At 38.1% G+C, this 23,545-nt stretch overlaps 1 protein-coding gene across 1 annotated transcript in view; it reads left to right on the top strand.

The window, feature by feature from the left end:
- The window catches only part of FBXO11 (F-box protein 11), a 112,779-nt gene that overhangs the window by 66,104 nt on the left and 23,130 nt on the right, over positions 1-23,545 (top strand). Inside the window, exons 2-5 of the mRNA XM_070798612.1 lie at positions 18,125-18,252; positions 18,386-18,470; positions 18,882-19,026; positions 22,882-23,011. Of these exons, the coding sequence (XP_070654713.1) occupies positions 18,125-18,252; positions 18,386-18,470; positions 18,882-19,026; positions 22,882-23,011 (488 nt within the window). The remainder of the gene's footprint in view (positions 1-18,124; positions 18,253-18,385; positions 18,471-18,881; positions 19,027-22,881; positions 23,012-23,545) is intronic.

Genomic DNA, 23,545 nt, shown 5'->3' with positions numbered 1-23,545 from the left:
CCAGTTTATAGTAGTACTATTATTATTCCATTTACTATCATCATTATTATCATTATCATCTGTATAGATTATATGATAACCTTTTTTGAGAAATCCACATTACTTTTTGTGACAATAAAGAACATTGTACTTGGAGTCCACTAAGCTAAAAATTATTTTGCTACTACTTATCTCAAACACTTCACAGAACCCTTATTGGGCCTCAGATGCCCACTAGTGATACCTTTCCTATTAGCTGATCTTTGATCTGTAAAACATTTGCTTAAAATCACGCAGTCTCAGGATTGTGGTCTAACTATAGAACTGAAAGAGAACTGATGATGCTCAGTCTCTCATCCATTTTCTTTCTTTCAATTTAGTTTGCTGTGTGAATTTACAGCAAAGATTAAGCATTTAGTGCTTATAAGAATATAATCTTCTGGTGTCATATCTTTTTTCCTTTTCATACGGTTTATGGGGTTCTCGCAGCAAGAATACTGGAGTGGTTTGCCATTCTCTCCTCCAGTGGACCGTGTTTTTTCTGAACTCTTATCTATGACCCATCCATCTTGGGTGGCCCTATACATCATGGCTCATAGTTTCATTGAGTTACACAAGCTCCTCCTCCGTGAATGACAAGGTTGTGATCCATGAAGGGGATCACTCTAATGGCAGAAAGTGAAGAGGAACTAAAGAGCCTCTTGATGAAGGTGAAAGAGGAGAGTGAAAAAGCTGGCTTAAACTCAACATTCAAAAAACTATAATTATGGCATCTTGGTCCCATCACATCATGGCAACGGGCGGGGGTGGAAACAGTTGACAGATTTTGTTTTCTTGGGCTCTAAAATCACTGCAGAGGGTGACTGCAGCCATGAAATTAAAAAACATTTGCCCCTTGGAAGGAAAGCTGTGACAAACTTAGCATATTAAAAACCAGAGCCATACCTTTGCCGACAAGGTCCATATAGTCAAGGCTATGGTTTTTCCAGTAGTCATGTACAGATGTGAGAGTTGGACCATAACGAAACCTGAGTGCCAAAGAATTGATGCGTTGGAATTGTGGTGCTGGAGAAAACACTTGAGAGTCCCTTGGACAGCAGAGAGATCAAACCAGTCAACCCTAAAGGAAATCAACCCTGAGTCATCATTAGAAGTACTGATGCTGAAGCTCTAATACTTTGGCCAACTGATGCAAAGAGCCAACTCACTGGAAAAAAGACTTGATGCTGGGAAAGATTAAAGACAAAAGGAGAAGGGGGCAACAGAGAATGAGACAATTGGGTGGCATCACCGACTCAATGGACATGAATCTGAACAAATTCTGGGAGATAGTTAAAGGACAGGGGAGCCTGGCATGCTGTAGTCCATGGAGTTGCGGAGTTGGACACGACTGAACAACAACAGATAAGAATTTAATAGCCTTATTCTCATTTTGATCTTCATACTTTACTCTTCCTGGTCTTCACACTAGTCCTCTTCTATAAAACTAATAAAAGGCATTTCTAAAATTGTCACATTTCCTGTAAAAGTAAAACTAGGGACAGGATAAATTGTTTGCTTTTAAGCTGGGTGTGTATGGTGTGTCCTATTTATACTTTTCTAATACCTCATGTATACTTTTAGTATGGCTCTTACTGTAGTGCTTCAGTTATTTGTTTACATGTCTAGCCTTCCTACTATATCAGTTCCCTTAATGGCAGATTTTTATATTCATCGTGACTGGCAAGTAGATGAAAATGAGCAATTTTTAATTAGTGACTTATACTCATCTATTTCTGCTTTATTGACTATGCCAAAGCCTTTGACTGTGTGGATCACAATAAACTGTGGAAAATTCTGAAAGAGATGGGAATACCAGAACACCTGATCTGCCTCTTGAGAAATTTGTATGCAGGTCAGGAAGCAACAGTTAGAACTGGACATGGAACAACAGACTGGTTCCAAATAGGAAAAGGAATTCGTCAAGGCTGTATATTGTCAGCCTGTTTATTTAATTTATATGCAGAGTACATCATGAGAAACGCTGGACTGGAGGAAACACAAGCTGGAATCAAGATTGCTGGGAGAAATATCAGTAACCTCAGATATGCAGATGACACCACCCTTATGGCAGAAAGTGAAGAGGAACTCAAAAGCCTCTTGATGAAAGTGAAAGTGGAGAGTGAAAAAATTGGCTTAAAGCTCAACATTCAGAAAACAAAGATCATGGCATCCGGTCCCACCACTTCATGGGAAATAGATGGGGAAACAGTGGAAACAGTGTCAGACTTTATTTTTCTGGGCTCCAAAATCACTACAGATGGTGACTACAGCCATGAAATTAAAAGACGCTTACTCCTTGGAAGGAAAATTATGACCAACCTAGATAGCATATTCAAAAGCAGAGACATTACGTGGCCAACAAAGGTTCGTCTAGTCAAGGCTATGGTTTTTCCTGTGGTCATGTATGGATGTGAGAGTTGGACTGTGAAGAAGGCTGAGCGCCGAAGAATTGATGCTTTTGAAGTGTGGTGTTGGAGAAGACTCTTGAGAGTCCCTTGGACTGCAAGGAGATCCAACCAGTCCATTCTGAAGGAGATCAGCCCTGGGATTTCTTTGGAAGGAATGATGCTAAAGCTGAAACTCCAGTACTTTGGCCACCTCATGTGAAGAGTTGACTCATTGGAAAAGACTGATGCTGGGAGGGATTGGGGGCAGGAGGAGAAGGGGACGACAGAGGATGAGATGGCTGGATGGCATCACTGACTCGATGGATGTGAGTCTCAGTGAACTTCAGGAGTTGGTGATGGAAGGGAGGCCTGGCGTGCTGCGATTCACGGGGTCGCAAAGAGTCGGACACAACTGAGCGACTGATCTGATCTGATCTGATGAATCCTAAGTTAGCCTAGAATTAGGTTTGTCTTACTGATTTGGAACCATGATCATTCTGATCTTGAATTAATGATGCACTTGATACTCCAGACATATCAGCTCCTACTTTGGATGTAATGCTACAGTTTTCCTTGAATTTTAAAAATACTTAAAATTTATGAATGTTAAAAATAGTTTTTCTTGTTTGATAAAATAGAAAAGAATGTGTTTTGTGAATTTTGTCACTTTAGGAAATACTGAAAATGCAAAACTGGAGGTAAAATATGAGAATAGAAGGAATTTCAAATGTTCCAATTGTGGGTGAGGCTGTTCTATACTACTACTTTCCTGCAAGCGAAGGGAGAAAATGCCTTAGGAGAACAAAATGTGATTTGTAACAGAAAAGAATGAAAAGAAAGCTAAGCTATTCCCAAAGGATATTAATCCTTGAATTAGTTGTCAGTTGACTTTCTTTTATTTTTTTATCAAGCTAGAGTTACGAATTCTTGTCAATTCTGGGACCCACAGATTTTTTTTTTAATATATACAGTAATGAAAGAAAAGTTATGACCAACCTAGACAGCATATTAAAAAGCAGAGACATTACTTTGCCAACAAAGGTCCGTCTCAAAGCTTTGGTTTTTCGAGTGGTCATGTATGGATTTGAGAGTTGGACTATAAAGAAAGCTGAGTGCCGAAGAGTTGATGCTTTTGAACCATGGTGTTGTAGAAGACTCTGGAGAGTCCCCTGGACAGCAAGGAGATCGAACCAGTCCATTTAAAGGAAATCAGTCCTGAGTATTCTTTGGAAGGACTGATGGTGAAGCTGAGAAACTCCAATACTTTGGCCACCTGATGCAAAGAACTGACTCATTTGGAAAGACCCTGATGCTGGAAAGATTGAAGGCAGGAGGAGAAGGGGACAACAGAGGATGAGATGGTTGGATGGAATTACCGACTCAATGGACATGAGTTTGAGTAAGCTCCAGGAGTTGGTGATGGACAGGGAAGCCTGGCGTGCTGCAGTCCATGGGGTCTCAAAGAGTCGGACACGACTGAGCAACCGAACTGAACTGAACGATAATTTTGACGTAGATAACTGTCCACTTATATGGCTAATGCTCAAAGAGTTGGATGACATATCTGCCATGAAAATTAGTATTGTACCATATATAAATAATGACAGCTAATCTACACTTTTGACTCTGAACTCCTACTGTAGTGTATTTTCAGAGTGACAGAATTCCCTGATTCTTTATCTCCAGCCCAAATCACTCACTGGAGCCTAAAATCAATATATTTAGCTTTGTTGAGAGTCTCCACTTGATTGTCTTACGAGTACTTCAAAACCCAAACCTGAAGTCATCTCCCACCTTGATCCGTGTCTCACCTACAAAGGTTTCTTCCTTATTAGTACATAGCACCACCATCCATTGGATTGCCCAAATCAGTATGATTCATGGTGCCAACCTCTTCTCCGTCCCACCTATATCCATTCAGTCACCAAAGTTTATGATTTTGTGACTATATCCCAAATGTATTCAGTTCTTTGATATTTATTACCATAGTTCAAGCTATGTTCATCTCTCCATTGTATTACTCCATTGTAGCTTCCTAATTGACCACTTACCACTAGTGCTATCCATTTCCAAGTGTCTATACATTCAGGTAATTTCCCTAAAACACAAATCAGAACATCTCACTGTTCTATTTAAAACCTGTTTAGTAGCTATCCTTGGCCTTCCAGATAAAATCTAAATAAAGTGTTTGTGGCACCCTTCATAATCTGGCACCTAATATGGATACCGCAATATGGAGCAACTTGCAGTTCCTTGAGATGGCTGGAGGTGAGCACCTTCAGTCTTCACACACACTTCTTTCTGATTAACTAACTCCCAGTAGATACCATCTCACCTTAGACTTTCTTCAAGAAACCTTCAACTAATATCCCAACAACATACTCTTAACATCATCTAAGATTGAATTAGATGCTCTTGTGTGTTCCATAGTATGTTTGTACTCAGACTCTTTAAGTCATGTCTGACTCTTTGTGACCCCAGACTGTAGCCCACAAGGGTCAGCCTCTGTCCATGGGATTCTAGGCAAGAATACTGGAGTAGGTTGCCATTTCCTTCTCCGTATTCTCATAGTGCCTTCTGCTTATTCCTATTACAGCATGTGACATACTGTACTATTATTGCCTGCTTGGTTATTTATGTCTCTTCTAAGCTGTTGGAGGGCAAGTACAAGATTCTATTTGGTTGCTCTGTTTTACCAGTACCTCACACAGTGCATGGCACATTCATTCATTCATTCTCCAAATACTTGTTGAACACACTTTATGTAAGATGGCATACAATAAAGTGGTTTAAATTTCTTCTGATGAAATGAAGAAGTGAAGTGAAGTGTAGTCGCTCAGTTGTGTCCGACTCTTTGTGACCCCATGGACTGTAGCCCACCAGGCTCCTCTGTCCATAGAATTCTCCAGGCAAGAGTATTGGAGTGGGTTGCCATTTCTTCCTCCAGGGGATATTCCCGACCCAGGGATTGAACCCTGGTCTCCCGCATTGCAGTCAGACACTTTACCATCTGAGCCACCAGGGAAGCCCGATGAAATGAAGGCTTGTTCAGATTTTCAGTAGTTCTCTTTATAATATCAAAGATATGGTCAAACATATTTTCTTTGACCAGTCTTAGATAATCCCTGTAGTTCATATTGTGAAAATTCAGCAGAATTATATGCATGTATGTGCATAAGTAATACCTGAATGTATTAATGAAAGCATTGAACAGTATTCTTAATACTAGATTTTTTAGAGTTTGTAACTATATATAAGATACAATTAAAAATATCTGATTATTGCAAGTCAAACTTTTAAAAAGCAGTTTTTGTAACTTTGCTTCTGGACTCTCTCCCTTAAAATAGTTAAGTAAATTTTTCAAGTAAAATATTTAAGTTAAAATGCACTTAAGATAAATTTCTGTCTTGATTTTAGTTTTTTCGTGTATTTTTTTTTAGTAGTTGGAAAAAAGCTGTGGTAGTTCCCACCTGTGTTAGAAACAGTTGTCAAGTGTGGTTCTTTATACTGTGAGACTGGGAGCTGTTTCTAAACACAGAGTTACTAGCACAAGTTTCCAATATATGATCTGTGGCTATGGGTAAGTAACATGGAACTTAGATGATAATTGTGGAGAAAAAAGGAAAAAACTTTTGGAAATTAAATTCCACATAAACTATCTTTTAACTTTAGGTTAATCTTTAAACCTAAGGTGTATAGACTTTAACCTAGAGCCAGTCAATAGTGTAATTTTCTGTACATCTTTGAGATAGTTAAAAGGTATGTAAAAATTAAGATCTTTTGCTTCAGGTGTATAGACTTAAGTCTCTTCTTTTGTGGAAGTGAATCAGTATAAATTTTCAATGCTATTTTTTTTTTTCAGTCCTATTTAATAGCAAAGATTTCAAAAGATTTTTTTTATTTAAAGAATCATACTTACTCTACAGAAGCCTTTATCCCTATGGATCCTATTAATAGTGAAGACTCTAGTATTTTTGTATATAATTTGTAGTAAAAATCTAAAAATTGTAAATTTTTATATTACATGTATGTGTGTAAGAGGACTGGTAAGAATTTAATAAAAGGGTGTATGTATGTGTGAATACTATCCAATTAGGATAACTACTAGCCATGTTGTAGCTATTGAGCACTTGAAGTATGGCTTATCTGAATTTGAGGCATACTCTGAGTATTAAAAATATAAACCTTTAGTATGAAAAAAGAGCTGGTGTTTCTGTTGGGTATCTTCTGGTCAAGAACATTTTTTTCTAACTGAAAATTACATTTTCTGTAAGTTATGGTTGAAATTAAACATTTTGATATTGAGTTATTTTTTATTAGTCTTAGATTATAATTTGACATCTGAATATTGGTATTCCAATATTAGATATAAAAGTGAAAGCTATAAAGTTAAAAAAATTTAACAAAATATTATTTTGAAGTCTTGTTTTTGGATTTTGTTGTTAGAACAATATCATAACCAGTCCTTCATGATTTCTTAGTTCTTGAATTGGACAGTTTAGCAGCTACCATGGATCACTTTAGTACTGTATAATTTATTGTTTGCTTCATATGTGCCAAATCTACTGTAATTTCAGGAGGGAACAAAAAATAAATGTATATGCTTGTAATTAGTTCACAGAGTTGGAGGTAGGAAGAAGAGAAGCAATTCTTATCTGGGTTTTTATTTTCTGTCAAGTAGCATGTAAGGTCATCTTAGTACACCACTGGTGGTGGGTTCTTGGAAAAACTCTTGAATAAATTGAATTGAGTTCTCAATGGATGAGAATCAGCATTTCTTGAGTAGTTATTGGGCACTAAGCTGAACGTGGAGGAAATATAAAATATATATATGTTTATATTATTATAATACATTTATAATATAATTTATAACAATATAATTTATTATCATTAAATAATTTAATGTAATAATATATTATATATAAAATAGCCATGTCCTCAGAGCTTAAATTTTGTTAAGAAACTTAAGTATACCAAGAAAGCAAATAACAAATAAGGCAGCTGTGATACGCTAGAGTATATGGTGTATATACAGTGCTGCTGCTGCTGCTGCTAAGTCACTTCAGTCGTGTCCGACTCTGTGCGACCCCATAGACGGCAGCCCACCAGGCTCCCCCGTCCCTGGGATTCTCCAGGCAAGAACACTGGAGTGGGGTGCCATTGCCTTCTCCAATATACAGTACTACAGCAGTTCAAAAGATGAAGAGAACACTAATCACTAAAGATTATTTCATGTGTGTATGTTTTGGGTTTTGTGTCTTTTAAGTTTTCTCCTTTTGTTTCTTATTTATATTAGTAAACAGTGGTAATTTACTTGGAGAGCAGTACATAAAATAGCACAGATTCTTGATCTCAGCACAAGTAAAAGTTTAATATGATTATTTTAGAGCTGAGCTTTGAGTGCTTTAGAACAGGACGGTGTTTTGAATAGGAAGTTGAGCTTATTATGGCATTATGAGATTTCAAATCATGTAGCTTTATGTGTTTATTTGGTGTGAACCTCAAACTGCACTGGAATTAACCAGCACTGTCTCTTCCCCGTTAATTACTTCTGCATTCCTTACTTCAGTTCAGTTCAGTCGCTTAGTCATGTTCAACTCTTCGAGACCCCATGGACTGCAGCACACCAGGCTTCCCTGTCCACCACCAACTCCTGGAGCTTACTCAAAATCATGTCCATCGAGTTGGTGATGCCATCCAACCATCTCATCCTCTGTTGTCCTCTTCTCCTCTCACCTTCAATCTTTCCCAGCATCAGGGTCTTTTCCAATGAGTCAGTTCTTCACATCAGGTAACCAAAGTTTTGGAGTTTCAGCTTCAGCATTAGTCCTTCCAAAGGATATTCAGGACTGATTTCCTTTTGGATGGACTAGTTGGATCTCCTTGCTGTCCAGGGGACTCTCAAGAGTCTTCTCCAACACCACAGTTCAAAACCATCAATTCTTCAGCACTCAAGTTTCTTCATAGTCCAACTCTCACATCCATACATGGCTCCTGGAAAAACCATAGTTTTGACTAGATGGACCTTTGTTGGCTTTGTCTCTGCTTTGTAATGCACTGTCTAGGTTGATCATAGCTTTTCTTCCAAGGAGCAAGCGTCTTTTAATTTCATGGCCGCAGTCACCCATCTGCAGTGATTTTGGAGCCCCAAAAAATAAAGTCTGTCATTGTTCCCACTGTTTCCCCATCTGTTTGCCATGAAGTGATGGGACCAGATGCCATGATCTTAGTTTTCTGAATGTTGAGTTTTAAGCCAACTTTTTCACTCTTCTCTTTCACTTTCATCAAGAGGCTCATTAGTTCTTTGCTTTCTGCTGTAAGTGTGGTGTCATTAAGTGTCTGTCATATGTGGTGGTCTGCATATCTGAGGTTATTGATATTTCTGCCAACAATCTTGGTTCCAACTTGTGCTTCATCCAGTCCAGCATTTCTCATGATGTACTCTGCATATAAATTAAATAAGCAGGGTGACAGTATACAGCCTTGATGTACTCCTTTACCTGTTTGGAACCAGTCTATTGTTCCATGTCCAGTTCTAACTGATGCTTCTTGACCTGCATACAGATTTCTCAGGAGGTAGGCCAGGTGGTCTGGTATTCCCATCTCTTTAAGAATTTTCCAGCTTCTTGTGATCCACACAGTCAAAGGCTTTGGTGTAGTCAATAAAGCAGAAGTAGGTGTTTTTCTGTAACTCTCTTGCTTTTGATCCAACAGATGCTGGCAATATGATCTCTGCCTTTGGTCCTCTGCCTTTTCTAAATCCAGCTTGAACATCTGGAAGTTCACGGTTCGTATACTGTTGAAGCCTGACTTGGAGAATTTTGAGCATTACTTTACTAGCGTGTGAGATGAGTACAATTGTGCAATAGTTTGAACATTCTTTGGCATTGCCTTTCTTTGGGATTGGAATGAAAATTGACCTTTTCCAGTCCTGTGGCCACTGCTGAGTTTTCCAGATTGGCTGGAATATTGAGTGCAGCACTTTCACAGTGTCATCTTTTAGGATTTGAAATAGCTCAACTGGAACTCCATCACTTCCACTAGCTTTGTTTGTAGTGATGCTTCCTAAGGCCCACTTGACTTTGCTTTCCAGGATGTCTGGCTGTAGGTGAGCGATCACACCATCATGGTTATCTGGGTCATGAAGATCTTTTTTTGTATAGTTCTTCTGTGTATTCTTGCCACTTCTTCTTAATAATATCTTCTGCTTCTGTTAGGTCCATACCATTTTCTGTCCTTTGTTGTGTCCATCTTTGCATGAAATGTTTCTTTGGTATCTTTAATTTTCTTGAACAGATCTCTAGTCTTTCCCATTCTGTTGTTTTCTTGTATTTCTTTGCACTGATCACTGAGGAAGGCTTTCTTATCTCTCCTTGCTATTTTTTGGGAACTCTGCATTCAAATGGGTGTATCTTTCCTGTTCTCCTTACTATCAGTCCTTAATATTTGCTGTGTTAATGATGAGAAGGAAAGATGATTCCAGGCTGGTGTCTGGGTGGGTATCTGTAATAATAAGATCTATAGACTTGATAGACATGAGTTTGAGTAAGCTCTGGAAGTTGGTGATAGACAGGGAAGCCTGGTGTGCTACATTCCATGGGGTCTCAAAGAGTTGGACATGACTGAGCAACTGAACTGAACTGAGAAGATTTTAAACAGGAGTGGGCTATGAGGTACCATTTCACACCAGTCAGAATGGCTGCGATCCAAAAGTCTACAAGCAATAAATGCTGGAGAGGGTGTGGAGAAAAGGGAACTCTCTTACACTGTTGGTGGGAATGCAAACTAGTACAGCCACTATGGAGAACAGTGTGGAGATTCCTTAAAAAACTGGAAATAGAACTGCCTTATGATCCAGCAATCCTACTGCTGGGCATACACACTGAGGAAACCAGAAGGGAAAGAGACACGTGTACCCCAATGTTCATCGCAGCACTGTTTATAATAGCCAGCACATGGAAGCAACCTAGATGCCCATCAGCAGATGAATGGATAAGAAAGCTGTGGTACATATACACAATGGAGTATTACTCAGCCATTAAAAAGAATACATTTGAATCAGTTCTAATGAGATGGATGAAACTGGAACCTATTATACAGAGTGAAGTAAGCCAGAAGGAAAAACACCAATACAGTATACTAACGCATATATATGGAATTTAGAAAGATGGTAACAATAACCCTGTGTACGAGATAGCAAAAGAGACACTGGTAGATCAGTCTTATGGACTCTGTGGGAGAGGGAGAGAGTGGGGAGATTTGGGAGAATGGCATTGAAACATGTATAATATCATGTATAAAACGAGTCGCCAGTCCAGTTTCGATGCACGACACTGGATGCTTGGGGCTGGTGCACTGGGACGACCCAGAGGGGAGGGTATGGGGAGGGAGGAGGGAGGAGGGTTCAGGATGGGGAACACAGGTATATCTGGCGGATTCATTTTGATATTTGGCAAAACTAATACAATATTATAAAGTTTAAAAATAAAATTAAAAAAAAAATAAACAGGAGTGGGATTTAGAGAGATGGTAGTATAGGATGAGAAGTGTGAGCATGTCTTTGTGAGTGTTGTAGAACCTGACTATAGCTGCATCATAAACCAAGATGATAGAGGGATCCCCTGCACGTGCATACACTGCAAACATAGTGGAAATGTAACACGGAACACTAACAAAACTCTAAATGTGTAGCTAAACTCTGAGGAAGGAAAGAAGGAAATTCCCAGGTGCCAGGTATGAGAGAAATCAAATCAAAACCTTCAGTGGAAAAACAAACAAACAAAAAACCTTAAGTGGTAACTAGTGCTGCTATATAAAATAGTACAAGGGCCTTTTGGTCCTGGGTATAAGGGGCTTCCCAGATGGCTCAGTGGCTCCACCTGCCAGTGCAGGGGCTGCAAGAGACATAGGTTTGATTCCTGGGATGGGAAGATCCCCTGAAGGAGGAAATGACAACCCACTCCATTGTTCTTGCCATGAACAGAGGGGCCTGGCAGGCTACAGTCCATGGAGTCGGACATGACTGAGCAGCTGAACACACACGTAGGTCTGGGGTGAAATTTTAGTGCACATATAGAGAATGGAGTTTGGGCCTATTTAAAATAGAACTAGGTCTGATAGACAGGTATGCAGCCTTGAACCTGAATTATGTGTGTGTGTTCAGTTGTGTCTGACACCCTGCGACCTCATGGACTGTAGCCCTTCCATCTCCACTGTCCATGGAGATATCCAGGCAAGAATACTGAAGTGGGTTTCCGTTTCCTACTCCCAAGGAATCTTCTGACCCATGGATAGAAACCATTGTCTCCTGCATTGGCGGGTGGATTCTTTACCACTGAGCCACCTGGGAAGCCCCTGGAATTGGAAAGGGTTTCCCTAACTGCAGTGTTGCTGGGGGTCTTTGGCAAGCGGGTGGGTGGCATTTAAGTGCTCAGTGATGGAACAGTCTAAACAAGAAATAAATGTGTATGGAAATAATTAAAAGGATTAAAACAAGGAAGTGAAGTATGAAGTAACAGCCAATATGAAAAACAAGCAGTAAGTCTTGAAAAAGAAAATTAAAAATCAGTGTTCAGAAATTAAAAATATAATCTTGGAATTTGGCTTTAGTTGGGTTATATAGAATATTAAACATATTCTTGCTTGGCTGAAAAGGGAAAGAAGTATATAGCAATAAGTGGTTAAGAACTAAATCTAAATGTAATGATGCAAAAGTAAAAAGCTGAAAATCGGGATTGGCAAAATGCTAGACTGATATAGAATAAAACAGAAAGCTCCTAGGAAAGTACTATCAGGCAAGAACAGATTTTAAAGGCAAAAGTGCTATTAAGGATAGAGAGAGCCATTGCATAATGGTGGGAAGGAATAATTCACTAGGAAGAAATAATAATCTTGAAGCTTTATGTCTAAATAATATTATCTCAAAGTGTACAAAGCAAAATTTTACATACTGAAAATGGACTGTCTGTAGATAGTGGGGAATCTTAGCACATTTCCTCAGAAGCAGGTGGATAGATCACACCACTGCTACACCACCTCCTCCCCGGCAAAGTAAGGACATAGAATATATGGCCACTGCAGTCAACAAGCTTGGTGTTTTAGGTGTGTTTAACCCTTAGTCTCAAAAAAAATAGAATGTAGATGTTCCTTTCAACCACACTTGAAACATGGAAATTAACTACAATGGAATGACTTCACAAATACCCAGGCATGTTACACTGGCTGTATTTTCTGACTACAGAAAATACTTTCTTACTTTCCATGTAAGTACATGGAAACCTTATTAGGTTTTCCAAATTTTATTTGAAGGTGTTTAATAGAATAATATTTAAATAAAATAATAGCTAAAACATTTATTGAACACTTAATGTAAGCTAGGCATATTACTGAATGTTTTGCATATGTTATTTAAATACTTTTCTGCAGCCCTATGAATTAAAAGATACTGTTACCATCCTTAGTAGTGGGAATATTTAGGTTTAAAAATGTTTATAGGTCTTGAGCTTCCCCTGCAGGGGCTGTGGGTTTGATCCCTAGTCAGGGAACTAAGATCCCACATGCTGTGTGGGTGGAGCCAAGAAATTAATTAATTTTAAAAGTTGATTATCTGCCCAAGGTCTGCAGGTGGGAAGAAAAAACCTCTCTTTTTAAATACACTGCACAGCCTTCCCACCTTTTAAAAATATCTTTTTGATTGTAAAATACAGCCAGATAGAGAAGTTCACATTAAACAACTACATAGTATATTGAATTATTGTTAAGGTTGGTATTGTAATACCAGTAGATCAAGAAGTAGAACTTTACCAGCCACTACAGAAGCCTTTTATGTGCCCCATTCTGACCATAACCTCTTTCCTTCCCCATAGAAAGCATTTTTGTAATAATCATTTTCTAGCTTCTTTTCTTTATAAGTACTGGAATATACTTTCTTAAACAGTATGCTTTAGTTTTGCTTATTTTCCCTCATTTTTCCCCCCATGGAGTTTATTTGTTGAAAAAACTGGTATAGTTTGATCTTGTAGAGTTTCTGAGAGGTTTGTTCAAGTTGAGATTTGATGGTTTGGGCAGATATTGTAGATGATGGTGGTGTGTTCTTTCATCAGGAGATATATAAATGTCTGGTAATATTTCTTTTTGTGATATTAGAACTATTGATACTCAGTGATTAATTCTTTTAACTCTTTAGAGATTCCAGATTTTATTTTTCTGATATGATTATTTCTTCATTTATTGCTGGAATGTTTCTGTAAAGAAGTTTCCCTTCACCTAACAGCTGGTTACCTGGTGGTTCAGTTTATATAAAAGAGGAAGAGCTAGTGTTATTTCCTGTTGTATACCAGTTTTTAAAACAAGAAGTTGCTTTTCACTGGCATCTTTCAAAGCAACCCCACTCCCCCCTTTTTTAAGTTTATTTATTTATTTTATTTGGAGGCTAATTACAAGATTGTGGTTTTGCCCTTTTTGTGTGTCATAAATTCACAAGATTTAAATATGTTTCTTTTAGTTCATTTCAGTTATTCTTACTGATGCTCAAATTGTCCCATCTTCGGCCAGTGGGAGCATCTTCAAGTTGGTTCTCTTCCATCGGGGAGTTTATATTGTAGTAAATATATGTATATATAAGCATATGTATGTGTGCATGCTCTGTTGCTCAGTCGTGTCCAACTCTTTCTGACTCTATGGACTATAGCCCATCAGGCTCCTCCGTCTGTAGAATTTTCCAGGCAAGAATACTGGAGCGAGTTGCCATTTCCTCCTCCAGGAGATCCTCCCAACCCAGGGATTGAACCATGTCTCTTGCATTGGCAGGCAGATTCTTGACCACTGCATCACCTGGGAAGCCCCAATGTATATGTATTGCCTTAAAACACAAACATATACTAAACACATTGTTCTGTATATTTTGGGTTTTACTCTTGATGAACATTTTGATTGTTACCCAGCAGTATTATAAAAAGTACTGCAATGAATATCTTGATTCTTAACTACTTTACCCATGTGTGCAGAATCGATTCCCAGAGTGGAATTGTTAAGTAATAATAGCTACTGCCAAATTGCTCTCCTCAAAGCAATTAAGAATTTTTTTGTCTCATGTTGTCTTTTGATATATAGTACTAGTATACAATCAAACTTTTGATAATCTGCTACATAAAAAAAACTCATTGTAGTTTCTATTAGTATTTCATTTGTATTTCCTAAATTCTGAATTGGCTGTATCCTTGGTCCAATTTTCTGTTGAATTGTTAGTCTTTTCCATGCTGATTTGTAGTACTCAGATCAGATCAGTCGCTCAGTCGTGTCCGACTCTTTACGACTCCATGAATCGCAGCACGCCAGGCCTCCCGTCCATCACCAACTCCCGGAGTTCACTCAGATTCACGTGCATCGAGTCAGTGATGCCATCCAGCCATCTCATCCTCTGTCGTCCCCTTCTCCTCCTGCCCCCAATCCCTCCCAGCATCAGAGTCTTTTCCAATGGGTCAACTCTTCGCATGAGGTGGCCAAAGTACTGGAGTTTCAGCTTTAGCATCATTCCTTCCAAAGAACACCCAGGGCTGATCTCTTTCAGAATGGACTGGTTTTATCTCCTTGCAGTCCAAGGGACTCTCGAGAGTCTTCTCCAACACCACAGTTCAAAAGCATCAATTCTTCGGCGCTCAGCCTTCTTCACGGTCCAACTCTCGCATCCATACATAACCACTGGAAAAACCATAGCCTTGACTAGACGAACCTTTGTTGGCAAAGTAACGTCTCTGCTTTTGAATATGCTATCTAGGTTGGTCATAACTTTCCTTCCAAGGAGTAAGTGTCTTTTAATTTCATGGCTGCAGTCACCATCTGTAGTGATTTTGGAGCCCAGAAAAATAAAGTCTGACACTGTTTCCACTGTTTCCCCATCTATTTCCCATGAAGTGGTGGGACCAGATGCCGTGATCTTCGTTTTCTGAATGTTGAGCTTTAAGCCAGTTTTTTCACTCTCCACTTTCACTTTCATCAAGAGGCTTTTGAATTCCTCTTCACTTTCTGCCATAAGGGTGGTGTCATCTGCATATCTGAGGTTATTGATATTTCTCCCGGCAATCTTGATTCCAGCTTGTGTTTCTTCCAGTCCAGCGTTTCTCATGATGTACTCTGCATAGAAGTTAAATAAACAGGGTGACAATATACAGCCTTGACGAACTCCTTTTCCTATTTGGAACCACTCTGTTGTTCCATGTCCAGTTCTAACTGTTGCTTCCTGACCTGCATACAGATTTCTCAAAAGGCAGATCAGGTGTTCTGGTATTCCCATCTCTTTCAGAATTTTCCACAGTTTATTGTGATCCACACAGTCAAAGGCTTTGGCATAGTCAATAAAGCAGAAATAGATGTTTTTCTGGAACTCTCTTGCTTTTTCAATTACCCTTTTGTGACACATGTTAACAAATGTGTGTGTGAGTGTCTCAGTCATGTCCAACTCTTTGCTATCCCATAAACTAGCCCATCAGGCTTTCCTATCCCTGGAATTATTGAGGCAAGAATACTGGAGTGGGTTATTTTTCCTAATTGTGTTGTTTCTTTTAACTATCTCTATGGTTTTCATTTCCTAAACAGAATTTTTAAATGTAAACATGTTACTCAAATTTATTAGTTCATTTTTAAACAATCTAAACTTAGGAAAGAGTTTAGAACAGTACAAAGAAGTTCCCCTCCCCCCACCCTGAACCCTTCAAGAATAAGTTTCCAGCTTTGTCCTGTCACCTCCTAATACTTTAGTGTGTATTTCCTAATAACAAGGATATTCACCTATATAATCATGCTATACCTATTAAAATCAGAAAGTTAGTACTGACGCATTACTGTCTTTAGATCTCCATTCAGGTTTCACTAATTGAATGAAGTATTTCACTCTTGTCCTAAAAACAAACCTTTAAACAAAAGGATCTAGTTCAGAACCATAGGTTGCAATGAGTTTACATATCTTTTCAATGTCCTTCCATCTGGAACAGTTCCTTAGGCTTTTCCTTGACTTTCAACTTTGATAATTTGAAGGTTATTAAAAACCAATTAGAATAAATTCGGATTTTCCCTAATGATTCCTCATAATTCTGATATTCCCAATAGATTTAGGTTACGTATCTTTGTCAGGAATATCATAGAAGTGATGCTGTGTTCTTTCATACTCTGAGGTGACACACAGCTTCAGTATGTCTTATGAATGATGTTTACTTTGGTCACTTGATTAAGACAGTGTTTGATTGGCATTTCTACTATAGAGTTATGATTTTTCGCTTTCTACTTAATCAGTATTTGTGGCGGGGGGGGGGGTGGTACTTTAAACATCTCATTCCTATCAAATTCCATTTATTCCTTTATTTATAGTAGAATGAATGTACAGGTTGTCCATTCAGTAGGTTATAATCCCTTTACTATCATGAGTTTTGATACTTCAGCATAATTTTGCTAGCTAGTGGGTGATCATTCGGGCTGATCTCAGTATTCGTTTTTTTCTTTTTTGGCTGTCATGCGGGCTTTTTCTAGTTGCGGCATGCAGGCCTCTCTAGTTTCAGTACATGGGCTTAGTTACCCCCCAAGGCATGTGGGATCTTAGTTCTCTGACCAGGGGAATCTGTGTCCCTTGCACTGAAAAGTGGCTTCGCAACCACTGGACCACCAGGGAAGTCCATTCAGTGTTCTTTTGACATGTCCTCATCATTCCGCAGTTTCTTGTTTCTGCCACAAGATATTTCAGGTTCACCTTGCATTTCTCTCAACCTAGAATCAGCCATTTCTCCAAGGAGCCCTTATCCCTTTTATAAAGAAGTAAGAAAGTATTCAGAAGCAAATATCCAAATACTGGTCATGCTCATTGCTATTGGAGTAGCACTGCTTCCAGGCTTTGTTACACACGTGTATAATCCACACATTTCCAAACATTTATACATTTATTTGAACGTGCTTACCTATTTCTGTATCTATCTTTTAAAAACAATGAGTTCACATTGAAAATTCCAGTCCAACAGTGTAAGATACACTCTATTTATATTTTAACTCTTCTCAGAACCCTGGCTTCCATTCTACTTAATTATTTGATCAGTCCCTTGATGTTACCAAGCTTCCAGTTCCATCTTTTCCCTCTCGTGTGCGATAGCCTTTTCTGTCACCCTTTCCACACACAGACCTCCTCCTTCTTACCCCTCTTGAGCGCCAACACTGTATGCCAGACCAGCCTCTGCATGGATGCCCTTTTTATCCCACTTGGTGTCTATACTGAATCTACACTGTCCTACTTGGTATTCATAATCTATACTGAACTGTCTGTCTCCATTGACACACTTCTCACCCTGCTTGTACTCTTAAACATGCAGTACTCACTCGTACTCACTCAGCAAGTGAACATCCTCCTTACCGTTTTTAAAAATGCCTTCCAAGTTCTGTGTCATACCTTTAAAGGACTTTCCCACTTTCACATTATAAAAAATAGTTTTCTTTTCTTTTCATGATTTTATTTATTTATTTTTATTGTAGGTAAGCATTGTGAAATTTATTTTGAAGTAAGAAATGAAATAGAAATCCAAGACTTCTCAAATGGTTATCCAGATGACTAGAATTTTGTATAAAAACTATCTCCCCCCCAAAAAAATATATATTACAAAGTTTTTTATAAATTTACTGAATCCATAGGGCTTTTTCTTTAAAAATGGGTGTCATTTTCATATTATTTTTGTTTATAACAGATGATGATGTACCTGCAGATATGGTTGCAGAAGAATCCGGTCCTGGTGCACAAAATAGTCCATACCAACTTCGTAGGAAAACTCTTTTGCCAAAAAGAACAGCGTGTCCTACCAAGAGCAGTATGGAGGTAGGTTAAATGTCTGTTGTTCTGTGTATAATGAAAGAATTGTTAGGAAACAGACGGGACTGTCATCATTTTTTAGAAGTAATGATTATGGGTAAAAATATTTGCTTAACTAGTTTTCATTTTGTTTTTCAAGGGTGCTTCAACTTCAACTACAGAAAACTTTTTTGGTCATCGTGCAAAACGTGCAAGAGTTTCTGGAAAATCACAAGATCTATCAGGTATTTCCTTTGAGAAAGTTAAGGAATAGGATTAAATAGTTCTTTTAAATTTTGTTTGATAAAAAATTAAAATTAAATGTTTATTTACACATTTGAGATTTAGAAAGCAGTTATTACAGAATAAACCTGAGAACCCTGACCTTCTCCATCTTTGACTGTAATTGTTGTATAAAAATCTTTTTTGTATATTTATTGTAACCAGTTACTGAAATGGTACATACTAGCTAAAAGAATACTGTTAAGAGAAAAGAAAATAAATGCGTGTCATCTCTGAAAGCACATGCTTATAAAATGATAGTCATAAAAAAATAAAAGCTCTTCATTTAACAAAATGAAAATTGTGCTCTTTAAATAATGAGAAAGTCTTTGCTAGCATGATAGATTATGTTCTGTTTGTTAATCTTTTTATAGCAGCACCTGCTGAACAGTATCTTCAGGAGAAACTGCCAGATGAAGTGGTTCTAAAAATCTTCTCGTATTTGCTGGAACAGGATCTTTGTAGAGCAGCTTGTGTGTGTAAACGCTTCAGTGAACTTGCTAATGATCCAATTTTATGGTAAGTGAAAATTTATTTCTTAGTATCTTGAGATATATTACCTACTGCCCCAAATGCTAAAGGATGGTAGGAAGGTTGGAGTGTGAGTTGATGGTTACAGTTAAATAGAAGAAAATTAGAATACTTATAAATTCCAGTTCAGTTCAGTCACTCAGTCGAGTCCAACCCTGCAACCCTATGGACTGCAGCACTCCAGGCTTCCCTGTCCATCACCAACTCCTGGAGCCTACTCATTCATGTCCATTGCGTCGGTGTTGCCATCCAACCATCTCATCCTCTGTCATCCCCTTCTTCTCTCGCCTTCAGTCTTTTCCAGCATCAGGGTCTTTTCCAGTAAATCTGTTCTTCCCATCAGGTAGCCAAAGTATTGGAGTTTCAGCTTCAGCATCAGTCCTTCCAATGAATATTTAGGACTGATTTCCTTTAGGATTGACTGGTTGAATCTCCTTGCAGTTCAAGGGACTCCCAAGAGGCTTCTCCAACACCACAGTTCAAAACCATCAATTCTTCGGCACTCAGCTTTCTTTATAGTCCAACTCTCACATTCATACATGACTACTGGAAAAACCATAGCTTTGACTAGATGGACCTTTGTTGGTAAAGTAATGTCTCTGCTTTTTAATATGCTGTCTAGATTGGTCATAGCTTTTTTTCCAAGCAGCAAGCATCTTTTAATTTCATGGCCTCAGTCACCATCAGCAGTGATTTTCAGTTCAGTTTAGTTGCTCAGTCGTGTCCGACTCTTTGCGACCCCATGAACCGCAGCATGCCAGGCCTCCCTGTCCAACACCAACTCCCAGAGCCTACCCAAACTCATGTCCATTGAGTCGGTGATGCCATCCAACCATCTCATCCTCTGTCGTCCCCTTCTCCTCCTGCCCTCAATCTTTCCCAGCATCGGGGTCTTTTCAAATGAGTCAGCTCTTCGCATCAGGTGGCCAAAGTACATCAGTCCTTCCAATGAACACCCAGGACTGATCTCCTTTAAGATGAACTGGTTGGATCTCCTTGCAGTTCAAGGGACTCCCAAGAGGCTTCTCCAACACCACAGTTCAAAACCATCAATTCTTCGGCACTCAGCTTTCTTTATAGTCCAACTCTCACATTCATACATGACTACTGGAAAAACCATAGCTTTGACTAGATGGACCTTTGTTGGCAAAGTAATGTCTCTGCTTTTTAATATGCTGTCTAGGTTGGTCATAACTTTCCTCCCAAGGAGTAAGCGTCTTTTAATTTCATGGCTGCAATCTGAAGCTCCCCAAAATAAAGTCTCTCACTGTTTCCATTGTTTCCCCATCTGTTTGCCATGAGGTGATGGGACTGAGTTCCATGATCTTAATTTTTTCAGTGTTGAGTTTTAAGCCAGGTTTTTCGCTCTCTTTCACCTTCATCAAGAGTCCTCTTTGCTTTCTGCCATTAAAGTGGTATCAATGGCATATCTGAGGTTATTGATATTTCTCCCATCAGTCTTGATTCCCGCTTGTGCTTTATCCAGCCCAGCATTTTGCATGATGAACTCTGTATATAAGTTAAATAAGCAGGGTGGCAGTATACTGCCTTGACGTACTCCTTTTCCTATTTGGAACCAGTCTGTTGTTCCATGTCCACTTCTAACTGATGCTTCTTGACCTGCATACAGATTTCTCAGGAGGTAGGCCAGGTGGTCTGGTATTCCCATCTCTTTAAGAATTTTCCAATTTGTTGTGATCCACAGAGTCAAAGGCTTTGGTGTAGTCAATAAGGCAGTAGATGTTTTTATGGAACTCTTGATTTTTCGATGATCCAGCTGATGTTGGCAATTTGATCTCTGCCTTTGTTCCTCTGCTTTTTCTAAATCCAGCTTGAACATCTGGAAATTCACGGTTCTTGTACTTTTGAAGCCTGGCTTGGAGAATTTTGAGCATTACTTTGCTAGCATGTGAGATGAGTACAATTGTGCAATAGTTTGAACATTCTTTGGCATAGCCTTTCTTTGGGATTGGAATGAAAATGACCTTTTCCAGTCCTGTGGCCACTGCTGAGTTTTCCAGATATGCTGGCATATTGAGTGCAGCACTTTCACAACGTCATCTTTTAGGATTTAAAATAGCTCAACTGGAATTCCATCACCTCCACTAGTTTTGTTCGTAGTGATGCTTCCTAAGGCCCACTTGACTTTGCTTTCCAGGATGTCTGGCTGTAGATGAGTGATCACACCATCATGGTTATCTGGGTCATGAAGATCTTTTTTGTATAGTTCTTCTGTGTATTCTTGCCACCTCTTAATAATATCTTCTGCTTCTGTTAGGTCCATACCATTTCTGTCCTTTGTTGTGTCCATCTTTGCATGAAATGTTCCATTGGTATCTTTAATTTTCTTGAACAGATCTCTAGTCTTTCCCATTCTGTTGTTTTCCTGTATTTCTTTGCACTGATCACTGAGGAAGGCTTTCTTATCTCTCCTTGCTATTTTTTGGAACTCTGCATTCAAATGGATATATCTTTCCTTTGCTCCTTTCCCAGTTACCTATTTATCACAAATGTTGGTTATCAGTCCAGGCAGTGTTTTTAAAACTATAAGAAAGAAAGTGAAGTCGCTCAGTCGTGTCCAACTCTTTGTGACCCCATGGACTGTAGCCTATCAGGCTCCTCCGTCCATGGGTTTTTCCAGGCAAGAATACTGGAGTGAGTTGCCACTTCCTTCTCCAGGAGATCTTCCCAACCCAGGTATTGAACCCAGGTCTCTGGGTTCCCAGGTTCACATTGTAGGCAGATGCTTTACCATCTGAGCCACCATCTGAGTACTTTCTTTATTTAAAACAATAAAGGAAGTACTTTTTCTTCTATTTGTCAGTTAAAAGCTACTGAGTGATTATGGAGAATGCTTTTCATTCCATTGCTTTTTAGAAACAGAACTAAGTCTAATTTAAAATAGCTAATAGTTCAGTAAGAATGTAGATTTTTTATATCACTTTTAGAAAAGAGTTTGGACCGTTGTATTTTTGAACCATGAAATATGTGTGCCCTTTGACCCAGGAATTCCACTTCTGAAAATTTATTTACGTTATGTACAAATTTTTCGTAATAACATAGTTAATAGTGGAAGAAAGCTAGAAATAATCAAAGTCTAGCAATAAGGGATTGGACTAAAAGTAAACAGTGTTATAGGTACTTTAAGGGTTGTGATATAGTCATTAACAGTGAACTTTACAGTTTTTAATAACATGGGAATATGCCATGTTATAAAAAACGAAAGCAGAATACAAAAATTTTATGTTATCACAATTGTAATAAATGAAACTCTGTAGCTAAAAAGACTGAAAAGAAATACAGTAAATTGTTAATAGTTAATATATTAAAAGTAGGTTATCTCTTTCATACTTTTATGTATTTTACAGCAGCTATATGTATTACTTCTATGATACTAAAAATAAGGTACACTTTAAATTTAAGAAAGAAAATTGTATTTGTGTTGGAAAGCAAAAAGGGACTGTTAAAAGGGCAGAAGAAGAAACATTTGTTTTGTACAAGAAATTATATAATAGTCAACTATCACTCCACTCCTAAGATTTGATGATTTGCGATCAGACATACATGAAACATCATTATTTAAAATAATCCTTTTAAATTATAATTGTGTGTGGCTTTTATTTTCCTTTAACTAAACAATCAGATTTTAAAGAATTGATGCATTGTTTTAGGTGGACTACTTTACTTTTTATATGCAGTTATATTATTTTAGCCAAAAATTTTATTTTTACATTTACAATGCTGCTCTGTCATATTCTTATAAGTTTTTGAGGCCTCAAATAATTTTTGTAGTTGTTTAAAAAATATTTTATGAAGAAATCTTAAACCCCTTTCCCCCTCCAGGAAACGATTATACATGGAAGTATTTGAGTATACCCGCCCTATGATGCACCCTGAACCTGGCAAATTCTACCAGATTAATCCAGAAGAATATGAACACCCAAATCCATGGAAAGAGAGTTTCCAGCAGTTGGTATGAAGTATAAATGGAAAATACTGATCTTATATATATTTTAAATAAAAGTTTAAGTATATAATGTTTTATTATATTTATATATTTATAAATATATTTTTATAAAAGTTTTTTTTTTACAATTTAAATTCAAGTATAGGTTTCACGGGAATTTCTTGGTGGTCCAGCAGTTACGACTTCACACTTTCACTACTGAGGGCCGGGGTTCAATTCCTGGTCAGGAAACTAAGGTCCCAGAAGCCACGCAGCATGGCCAAAAAAAAAAGAATAGGTTTCTCAAGTCAGTACACATTTATCAGCCAGCAAAGGAATCAGCAGTTCTTTTCACTGCTGGCATATTTATTAATAATTTAAACAGTAGCCGTAAATTTAAACAGTAGTCGTAAGTATCAGTAGCCTGAGAGCAGTTATACTTTCTGTGGATCTCTTTCAACTTATATTTAAATTATTACTGTTGAGTAGTTATTTAGAGTTTCACGAAATTCCCTTGGTAGTCCAGTAGTCACATTTAGCTTCATTTTCATATGGTCCTTT

Source organism: Bos indicus, chromosome 11, assembly GCF_029378745.1.
Source record: "Bos indicus isolate NIAB-ARS_2022 breed Sahiwal x Tharparkar chromosome 11, NIAB-ARS_B.indTharparkar_mat_pri_1.0, whole genome shotgun sequence".
Classification (NCBI taxonomy): domain Eukaryota; kingdom Metazoa; phylum Chordata; class Mammalia; order Artiodactyla; family Bovidae; genus Bos; species Bos indicus.
The sequence above is the reverse complement of the archived record's forward strand: the minus strand, read 5'-3'. Positions and strand labels throughout refer to the sequence as shown.